The sequence below is a fragment of the Crocodylus siamensis genome, chromosome 1 (assembly GCF_052110815.1).
Source record: "Crocodylus siamensis isolate JL-2025a chromosome 1, ASM5211081v1, whole genome shotgun sequence".
In the NCBI taxonomy this organism is placed as follows: domain Eukaryota; kingdom Metazoa; phylum Chordata; order Crocodylia; family Crocodylidae; genus Crocodylus; species Crocodylus siamensis.
This window is the reverse complement of record NC_143395.1, coordinates 167383221-167394663: the sequence shown is the minus strand read 5'-3', so window position 1 is coordinate 167394663 and position 11443 is coordinate 167383221. Positions and strand designations below refer to the sequence as shown.

The 11443-nt window shown below is 40.3% G+C and overlaps 1 protein-coding gene across 1 annotated transcript in view; it reads right to left on the bottom strand.

Annotated features, from left to right (window-relative positions):
• Positions 1-1645: 1645 nt before the first annotated feature.
• Positions 1646-11443, bottom strand: part of DUSP10 (dual specificity phosphatase 10) — a 34721-nt gene continuing 24923 nt past the window's right edge. The window contains exons 3-4 of the mRNA XM_090048505.1: positions 6938-7306; positions 1646-3728 (exon numbers count right to left, since the gene is read on the bottom strand). Coding sequence (XP_089904631.1) covers positions 3463-3728; positions 6938-7306 — 635 coding nt within the window. The 3' untranslated portion in view covers positions 1646-3462. The remainder of the gene's footprint in view (positions 3729-6937; positions 7307-11443) is intronic.

The following is an 11443-nucleotide window of genomic DNA, read 5'->3' as shown; positions in this document are numbered from 1 at the left end:
AGAAACTGCTTCCCTAGGGAGTCAATGGCCCATTAATGACCCATTGTTCCTTACCTCACAGGCGTTAATAATCACTTGTGAAGTAACAATTAGTGTTAATAGGAAGCCCTAGCAGACAACAAAATTGCTTATTTCATAAGTACCCTGGGGATGCTCATTGTAATTTTCACAGGCCAGCTAGAACTGGCCTCTCAAATCTGGGACTATCTTGACCAATTCAGGATGAGTGGTCAGCCTAAATCTAGGGGTGGGAGGTGACAAGGTAGGGGGCTGGTGGTCAGCCTAAATCTAGGGGTGGGAGGTGACAAGGTAGGGGGCTGGATCAGATCCCCATGAGCTCAGGGTTCCTTCCCAGGACAGGGACACTAGCTTCCCCAAAGAGCCTTCCTTCACTGCTCCCACCTCCTAGCCACACCAGGAAGCATGATGAGCACCCCCAACACCCCCCCACCAAATCCCAACTTATTATACAAGACCTTCTTCTTTAATTTACTTCCTCTTTATTTCTTTTTAATTTTTTTTTTTTTTACTACTTATTTTATCCTTCAGTAGCTGATTTCCTCCACTTCACCACCCTTCTACCACCCATTTCTTTACCCACCTCCATCTCATGAACTCTCCACCTCCCAGCTTCATGTTCCTGACCCATCACCCACAACCCATCTCTCGCACCCCACCACCTACAGCAAGGATAGAGGCCTGTCCTGGCTTACCAGCCTGGTAGTGCCAACTCAGCTCTAGCTCTTAGTCAGGCCCCTGCTCATCAGCCCTCTAGTAGCAAGTCACAGATGTGTAACTAAGCGATAGTCAGGGAAAGCTTTTAGACTTAAGGTGGGACTAGTCCAAACTTTAGATAGCAGTAACGCTGCTCAACAGTTGAGCAGCTCAAAGTGCAACATGAAACAAGGCTCTTAAAATCTCACACACCTTTGCTTCCTATACATAATAGCCAATATATAAAACCATGAATGCATTACATGTTCACATGCTGTATGGGCTGAATGATCTGTTTTCTTTTGGGGGGATTATGATTTAAGGAGATTTGGTCTTTGCTTACCTGTAAAATGGGCTGATTTTCAGCCAGCTAATAACCTTGAAGCTATTTTTCTGGCTCACAATGAGCTGTAGACATAGCTTTACAGATCAACTGATTTGCACCTAAACAAGTATCATTTGACAGCAGCTGCAATTGACTGAGAACCCACACAAAAAAAACAAGACAAAAAACATCCACAAAAACTAAGTATCACTTAAAGTAAGATCAGAAGTTAATGAAGCCTGGGCAAAAGGCCATCTTTACTAAGGAACTTACTTTCCTCAGTATCACCCATGATCACAAGTGTCTACATATACACTACATCCCTTCCAGTAGAATGCTGTCTTAAGCAACTAGATTTTGTCATCAGAAGCAACCACTCCTAGGGTAGGGTTTTACTACATATGCAATGTTCACTGCAAAGTATGTAGTTAGTAGACTAACGCTGATCACAGAAAAGGAAAAAAATTCATTCTAGTAGAAAAATAATTTAATAAAGGGATAAATTTCAAGAAAATATTTATATAGTAACAACATTTTGAGCAAAAATCTACAAAAATATACATGTCTAATGTGATCATACATATGATTTATTTTCTGACATGCCTGTCTTAGTTTAGCTCAGTCTGTATAAAGTTTGATTTATGAAGAGTCTTCACTGCTATCAGACTTCGTACAAGAGTCAACCAAAAAGGTTTTCTATCCATTTCAGGTCCATACAAGTAAAATGTGTTGTGGTAACTATCTATAAATAGACTAGGGTATGTTGGATCATTAAAATAAAGGAATCAATATGGGAATGGGAGAACCCATCTAATTAAGATCAGCAATAAACAATGGATCTATGATATGCATCACACTTTACACAGTGACATGGCTAATAAAGGAAGAGGATGAAGTGAAATATGCAGTAGTATATAGGATTATCTGGACATGAATTTTGAATTGCAAAATTGTTAAAATGGAGTAGGATCTAGAGGCCAGTAAGATGCACACAAGAGACCAGTGTGTTCCTGTAGAACAGGCAATATAACATAGGAGATAAGCTAATTGCAGAGGACAGGGGCCAGGGAAAAATCATTGAAAGGGCTGTAGTTTTCCAAATGAGTGCTTTACTACCAAGCTGAAAAGACATTAGGTCCTCACTGATAGTTTAGTTCAGTCAGACTGCTTAGAATTTGATGGAGTCTTAAGATAAAAAAAGGTTGAAGAGAGTGAAGAACAAAAGAGGGAAAAATAAATAAAGTACATACCACCAGTAGGAGTTAGGAAGAGAACACTTAAAAGAAGAAAAGATAAAGTTAGGGATACCTGTTTTATCCAAATAAAACTGAAAAGCAAACAACCCATCCCACAGAAAGAAAACAGAAAGTTATTAAAGAAATAAAAAGGACACACATTTTCCAAAAGAATTTTCATTTTTATAATCAAAATCTTTTTTTTTACATAGACAACTGAAACACACCAATATCTTGTGCGAAAAAATATCTTAAATAAACTTTGCTTGTTCTTGATTTTTGTACATTCTGATATACATATGTAACAAGGTTTATGGCACTGGAACCAGAATCAAATCATAAAAAGGAAAAAAAATGCTTTCATTTATTCCTTCTGAACAAGCTGGCCACTGTTGCACTATTAGACTTTAAAAATTATTTCTCGTCTATTATTATTATTATTGGGCAGCCAGCTCTAATTGTTTTGCACACTCATAATAAACCCCAAATTATTATTGCACAAGAAGCCAGTGAAGGCATATGGCATAGAATGGTCAAAGTCCCTTGCTGTTAAAACCTCTTGCACCCAAAAATAGAAAAATAGAACCGGAACATGAAACACGGCAAATAACAGATTTTTTTCCCTTTAGTTTCTGCCAGGAGTATGAAAAGTGGCTTGCAGACTTTTTAAGCTGCTTTGATCTTGTTTCCACCAGTGAGCATTTTGTTTTGTGATCGTTAGCAAACCCTTTATAGAATCAAGGCCCACATTTCACTGACAGTCTTTTCTGCTTTGTTTTGGCTGTTTGTATTTTGTCTTAAATGTAGCTTTCTTCAGTCTATGAACCTGCACAGACTACTTAGCCATAAACTCTACAAGTAGCTGAAAAAATGAAGGGGGGGGAAAGCCCAGGGTTTTGTTTTTTCCTGTTGTATTGATTTAAAAATTGTTTTGTTGTAAAGCCTCCCTGCTATGTCAGTTTCTGGGAAGGGAATCTCATTGGCATTCCATCCTGTGTAGTGAAGTTCTTGGACTTGTTTAAAAACCTCTCTTTACAAAAAAGGTTTTTATTCACAAAGTTTGCAACCAAAAAAAGAAAAAGAAGAACCCAGAAGCTAAAAAGAAAAACCCAACCCACTCCCCCAACTCCCAAATCAAGTGAAGAATATGATAATCTCTTTATTAAATGCCTCTTCTTAGCTTCACTGTCACACTACAGTCTCTACCCCAATCAACTTTGGTGTAAGAATTCGTGGTGTAACTCCATTATTTAGATCTTCCTCAAATTCCAGTAACTGCCCCATAAAGTTAAGGTTGGGAGAAATGATTGGTCGTTTGCCTTTGACAAATTTATAGGCATCAGTCATGGTCATCCGTGTGTGCTTCATTAAGTACGCTATGACTATGGTGGCAGAGCGGGACACGCCAGCTTGGCAATGAATGAGGAGGCCTTTTCCACACTGGTGAGCTTCCTCTGGAAACAGAAACAGAAAGACAGAAGTAACGTGTTTGCTAGAAAGGTGGTTCCATCTGGGGGGGAGTTTTGTTTTTTTTTATTTCGTTTTTAAAATTAAAGAGAAAAGTGTTAATGCAACATACAATAAACTGAAAAAAGATTTATCAGAGATAAGCTAATTTCTCAGCTACAAAACCCATGGATTTAAAATAACAACAGAATGTATACTGGAGTAAAAATGATACCATACTACACCATACTTTCTGAATTTCATTTTGGACAGCCAGAATTTCATATTCATTTAAGTCTATGTCTTATCTAATTTACGCTTGCAGAGACACAAGGTTGCAATGGTTATATCGTGGGAGCTTCAAGGGAATAGTTATTTAGGAAATAGCCTGGTCTTTGGTCAAGACCCAGAAGTGGGAAGTAACAGATCTGTTGTTCAGTTTGTATCTCTGGCACAACTGGCTAGGCCCAGAGGTTAAAATTCTAGTCTAAACTTTGAGTGGCTACTGTCACTCACGAGAGGGAGTTGCAAGACATTCATTATTAATTGTTATATGTTTAACAATATTATTCTGGGAAAGATTTCTATCAATTCACACTTTAAATAAATTTTAACTAAAGATGTGCTTTTTTTTTTTGCAATCTCTCTAAAAAAGCAGCATTATGTCCATTAGGCATAAGGGGAAGTTTTAGATAAGGTAAATAACTAATTTGGGTTGCTCAAAAAGTCTGGCCAAGGCAGTGAAAGAACTTAGAAATTCTGGTTCCTTGTTCTTTGCTATAGGACAGCTATGTTTCAACTTCTCCAGTGCCCAGCCATATTTTTAATCACTTACAGCAGTAGTTAGAAATTACTGCTCTAAGCGACTATACCTAGTTTGAGCATGATACAAAGCACTAGCCACTATTCCTTCTTAATAAAGTGTTTTGTGAAGGAAAAATATCAGTGATAAAGAAACTTTACTCTTAATGTTAAGTAGAATAGCAATGCAAGCAGAATTTGGAGAGAGGCCAGTTCCAGAAACTGTGCCTCAATGTGCCACACTACCATACAATTCATACATGAACATTTTTGAAAGACAGAGCACCAAAGAAAAAAAGAAACTGGACTCCAGCACATCATTGCCCTCCCAACATGAGGCATTCAAGTTTCCTTCTGCCCTTGGATTAAGTTATAAACCTCAGAGTTCATATGGATGATGAACACAGAACTTTTCCCCCTCAAGAATGTGAGTTTATATAAACACTTCTGATTTAGATTTTGCACACTATCTTGACCCAGCTTCTCTTCTAATTCAAAGGGATAAAAACAAAGCTTTCTTCTTCTCTCATGCTCAAATGGTACTCCCCTCACTCTTGCCAAAGAAGCCAACTTAGCTTTCCCACTCATACTGTAATCAAAGCTTAGAGAAGCTAATTTAGTGAAGAAGAACACAAACCAGGTCTGCCTTATGGCTGTGCTGTGCAGCTGTGCACACAGAGACAGCTATGTTTCAGTATCCTCACAGCACTACTTTTCTGACTGGTCAACCTGAGCTTCAGCTAGTAAACCAGGAAAAAGACTTGGCAAATTAGCCTATTAAATGCACAACCCCACTATTGTTTGGTGAAGGGGAGGGAAGGGGTAGTGATCCTGAGCATCTGTGGGAAAAGCTGTTAGAGAAGCTTTTACTAAAAGAATTCCATCACAGCTAATTACATTCCACCTATTTATTTATATTGCTTATAATGATGTAACCATTCTTTGAGCCTTTTGATGCAGCTACACTTTCATCTTAATTAAAGCAGTACAGTTGGAATACATAGAGTTGATGAGAAATTCTCCACTAGCATTAGTATTGCCATGATGCAAGACATATTTAAGTGGTTTCAGTGAAATACATCCTGACAGTGAATACTAACACTGTGCCAACAATGGCAGAGCCCCAGTAAAGCCAATGTAAGAATGAAGTCAGAGGTGCTGAACACCCAAACACCAATACAGATAATGTAAGTGGTAGGCGTCTGGCGCTTCTGAGAAGTGGGTCTTAGTGCAGGGGGGCACCTTAGCCAATCTAATTGCACAACTGAGAACCTACATTATAGCATAGTACTCGGGTGTGCTCCTAACCATCTGTCTTCACTGAAGTTACTCCAAGTGATCAGTACCAAGATCAGTCCAGCCGCACAAAAAAGCCATAGTGGTACTGTGCTACCCTGTGTATTTCACTCAGACTTCTGGGGGTATAACCCATGGTTTCTTGTGCTACAGTAAGCCAATATGCTCTGTGATTCTTGTTCAGTAAATTGTGGGAGAACATGTCTGTCCTTTAGGGCGCTGTAAAAAGAACTGTGACACTCACTACTCAAGTAATTTAGCCTGTGCTCCTACTGCAAAGTAGTCTAAATGAAAGTCTAAGTGAGAGCAGCAACTGAGCTCTGACACATCTCTCTAAACTATGCCAGCTATCCTGAGCTGAAAGCTCTGATAAACCTGAAGATTTGTGTATGGGCAAGGAGAGACATTATGGCTCGGGACCTGTTTAAACTGCAGTGAGATCAAGGTTTTTTTGTGGCTTGCTTGCAGTGTGCAGACCTGATTTCATGGGCTTTGTGGCAGCCCCACCCTCACCGATGATTGGCAGAGGGGCCCTAATGGCCCCACCCCTCGGGTGCTGAAAAACTTTCACTTTCTTGACTGGCACCTTCACTTATTCTGTGTTACTAGCTCAGCCTCTCAGTAGCTCTCACTCAAATGATATGTTCTATGGCTGTAGTGATTGCTGTGCTTTCTTTGTATTCTGGTATGCATTTTTTGGATCAATTCCATGGGAAATCACAACCAACGCTGTTTCTCAAAGTGATCATAGAAACTGCCATTTTTGTTGGCTTTGCAAAAAACGCAAAACCACTATTTAAGTAGGTCCCTAATTATGGCAATGTCTGAGTAAAAATTTGGCGCTAACACTGAAGTGAAGCTATACCCAAACAGGTGCTTCATTCTGAAGTCAGAGGTGTCTGCATTTCAGAGGTGAGTAATATACAAGTATATATAACTAAGAAGGACTTTGTGCCATAATACTAGAGTCAGTGGAAGCTACAGCCTCTCAGCATTTCTGACAACCAAAAAAAGTTTAGCAGGCTTTAATGAGCCTTCTGGGACATCAGCTCTGCACTAAATTCATTGAAGATGTTTAAACAAGTATAACAAGGATAATCACCAGACAAAGAATAGTTACCTATGAATTCAAAAGCCTCTTCAAAGTACTGCCTTAGATTCTGCTTGTTGCTGTCAGTGGCTGGCAGCCGCTTGTAGTTGAACATGCCTTTCTCATAATGATAGAGGGGGAGATGGGTGGTAACATTGATTATGTACCCTATGTTCATCCTCTGCATCTTTTCCAAGTCCTGAGCATCATGCTCATTGCCAAGGAAGAGGAAGGGTAAGATAGGGGTCAGCTCAGCATTCTCTATGTCTGGGGTGGTAGGGATGGACTGAGGTAGTGTGGCTGCCACTGCGGATGCTCCTCCTCCTTCTGGGCATTCTTGAAGTTGGAGGGAGTTATCACAGAGGTTTTCATGGTTCTGTTTAAAACTGCTGAGTCCACCTGGTAAGGAAAGAGAGAGAGACTGAGTAGAGGTTTCAGTTGGGGGCTCTGAAGAACTTATTACTTGCAGGTCTTTCCATAGATTTGTTCAACATTATACTACAGTTGAGGCTATATCTCATCAAAGCAAGCTTTTATGGCAGAGTGGTAGAGGTGCTCAATTCCCCTCATTACTAGCGCTTCCCTTGTTGCAACACCAAATGCAGTTGTACTTTTGCTAGCAGCTATTGCAATTCATGCACCAATTTTTCCTGGCATAGACAAGACCAGCACTGACAGAAGCATGCAAACTGCTACATGTGTTCCTACAACATCAGTACAGTCACTGTGACACAGCAGGAATCTGAGTATTGTAGGGTAAGAACAGGGAAGTAGTTCACTAAACAAAACGCTATTGTAACCATTTTAAAAATTGCTTTAAAAAGTAGCACCCAGCAAATTACAGTGGTAAATGTTTCAGCTGTAAATGCATATGCTGAAAGACTTACATAAGTCTTTCAACTTTATCTGTTTGAGACCACTGCTGATTTACTCAGAGAAGGGCAGCCCCACAGGGCACCCACACAGCATAACATTTTCATTAGGGACAAGTCAACAGACAGAGAAGGATGTAATCCCTTAATATTTCACACTGGGGAACAGCACAATTTTCTTGCAAGCATATTCTCATAACCATCACAACTAAGGAGCTTGCTTAACCCACAGCAAACAGCCCCACTTTTTCTGCCTAGATTAGTTGGAAATATTTAACAAATTAGGAAATTAAATGAAGGGGTAGGGAAATGGATTGCGGGAAATATTTTTTTCAACCATCCTTTCCCTCTGCCTCCAATTATAATTTAAGGAGGATTTTAAAGCAGTACTTCTTTTTTCTTCAAGAGGATAGCTCAACAAAACACTAGACCAAGAAGCAGACATAGGCGCTTTTTTTTTTAACTTCTTTCTACACCTCATTCATAATTACATCAGCTTCAGGCTCCCCACCTGCCTGGTTTCCATAGCAATTACACAAAGGCATACAATGACATCAGCTGGCATGACATCAGCTCTTTGAGTGCAAACAATACAAGAAGAACTACTTTGTTTAAGGCCTTTGGTACAACTGTGTTCTTGAGAGCCAATGATGTAATGCTAACAGGTGGCTCAGGCCTGCTTTTGCCTAGCAGAGAAAGAGAGAGAGATACAATGCTTTCTCTTCTGTCTGCTTGTAAGATTATATGTTTATGTTTTACTAAAGCCATATGGAGCAACGTACCATATTTTGAAACAATCAGCATGTTTAGATTCAAATGCACTTAGATAAATGTGAGCCAATGAAAAATAAAATTTCAGAGAGAAAAATATGCAAAGTTTATGAGAGAGAGCTGTGCTAGCCAAAATAAATGTTTAACATGTCATCATCCTGCTAAGGTTATTGCCTTTTTTTAAAAGGCTATTTGTCTACTTAATACTCAGAAAACACTTTTGTAATTCTCTACTGAGGAAGGTTTTAAAATATAGAAGACCAAGCATACAGTTATGTAGGCTTTGAATCAGATCCATAAGACTTATGTGCCTAAAAGTGAGATACCACAATGCCTAGCATTTAGGTACTTGGCTTCCAGAGAGGAATCCAGGAATTCAGATATTGGAGAAAGAGCTGATGCCAAACCCACATCTCCCAGGACAGTGCTCTAACCACCAAACTCTACATTGTTCTCCTGAAACAATCCAGGACAGGTGAGGTCTTGAAGTCCCTAAATCTCTAAACTGAAGGTAAATCTGGACCAAGAATCACTATTCTGTTCTAAACCTCTCTCAGTTCTAGAAAAGATTGGGAGGGAAGGCACTAGACAAGAGAATCATGGGTTTGAAACCAAATATTTGCATCTAAACTTTCCACCCTTAGGTTGGATTCCAATTCATCTTAATCCTTGCAAGACAGTGGGTCTTAACCTTGTTAGACTCAAGGCACCCCTCAGAAAATGCCATCTCTTAACTTTAACTCCTTTTTTTTTTTTTACTACTACTAAAGTAACTCAGAATAAAGAACTCAGAAAAACCACAACAGATCAGAATGTTTTTGACAATATGAATTCTGATTTGAAATCTCTGGGTTTACCCTGTGAATCAAGGTGCAGGTGTTTTCACAATTAACATTCTTAATATCTTGAGGCACCCCATGGCATCCTTTAAAGTACTCCAGGGTGCCAGAGCACCCTGGTTGTAAGCTACTTTGGCCAAAAGGATGCAAGTCTCACAAGTGGTTACACCAACTGGATTATAACCCAACCTGAAATCCCATCTCATTAGCAATTCTCTATATCAGGCTTCGGGGTCAGTATAGACAAGTGATTGATTAAAAACAGCATTTAGCAACAGCAGCTAAAACATGATAGGCCCTTTCCAATCTTGACTCCAAAGAACATGGCATCTTAACACAACTGAAAAATGCTCTAAGGGTTTGTGTGTGACATTTCCTTTTGTTTCAAAGTAGATGTAGGTTAAGGCAGAAGCCCATTGCCTTTACTGTTCAAAAGCAGGGCTGTTAATGCAAGTGGTGGATGCTAGAATGACGGAACAGAGGGAAGGTGTGATGTGGTGGAGAGCTACAAGGGAGTACTGGAGAAGACTACCCTCATTCCCTACCCACCAAGCTGTGTTCCCTCCTTCTGATCCCCTGACCTTCCTTGCTGGTGGGGACGTTCTGGGTCAGCCAGCAGCTGTTAGGGCCACCTCTTCCTCCTGCTCTATGTTGGTTTGGAACCAGCAGGTAGAAGCAGACAGTAGCGGATCTATGACAACTTCATTGTCTGAAATTCTTGCCACAGCAGCACCTGACAGCTAGGAGCAGGACATTCAGGGCAACCCCAATGTTCCAGCTGAGCTGCCAGGAAGTGTGCAGTTAGGATTGCCAAATATGTTGATGTCATCTTAGATGCCCAACACTTGTTATCCTTTCCAGTGGGACACACAGTGTACTACAGCTCCTTGTCCAGCTCCGCACTGATTAGGTAGGCACAGGCATGGGAAAAAGGGGGCAGGCAGCAGGGGGTAGGCACAGGCACCAAGGGGCAGACAGCAGGGAGGCACATGGCAGGAGGGGGGGACAGGTACAGGCATTAGGGGGACCAGGGGCAGGGGAGCAAAGGGTGTGGGCTTGGCCCTTCTCCCCTGCCACTGCTTTTCCCAACCATAGCTATGGGGTGGGGTGGGAGGGATTTACAACAACCCTCCACTAATTAGATTCTGTACATGGAAAATTATAATTATATGTATACTTTTCCATGTATAGAATTTAATTATTGCGGGGGGTCATCTTAAAATTCAAAGTCATCTTGAGTTCAGGTAAATACAATATTTCATAGCTGCAAACACTATGTTGAACAATCATATTGTACCTACTTACCACATGTGATGAAGGCTATAATTTCACTTTATCATAATCTGATGCAACCACTTCATACAAATATATATGTGGGATTGTGTAAGAAAATGCATACTCTTTGGTTTCTAAGTAGCTGAGTACTCCAACGTCCACCTGAAGTCAATGGGATCTTTAGATGCTCAGTACCTCAGGAAACCCAAGCTACTTTTTTTATGAAGACTGGAATCAAGGAAGTGACACTTCATGACAGACAGCCCAGCCTGTATTCCGTATAGCAAGACAATTCAGAAGCCAGAGTATTCTTAGTAATCACTGATGCAAGCAGCCAGAGATATCTGTGCAGTTATCACTGCATCTGATGTATTCTCCAGAAGCTGCCTGACACGTTCTACTCTACTAGCTGTGCCAGAACAGCTAGTAAGTCAACAAAACTCAAATTGTCTCTTAAGTATTTCAAAATTTTTAGAGCTAAATGGTGTGACTCACATCAAGTCAGCACCCTGCCCTCCAGCTGTGCCAATGAGTTTCTTCACTGTTTCACAAGGAAGATCCTCTTTTCTTTAAACATTTATCAAAATGCTGCTTTCATCACCACAAAGCTGTTTCTGGAGAACAGGTGAATACCAGTTTCCACTTACTGAACCATCCACTGAGGATCCTTTCAGTGGCCAGAAGAACAACAGGTACAGGTAGCTCAAAGGAGATAGGAGCCAGAGAAGCTTTTCAACTAGAAAAAGCATTGTAATCTGAGTTGTAGGTATGATACCCAC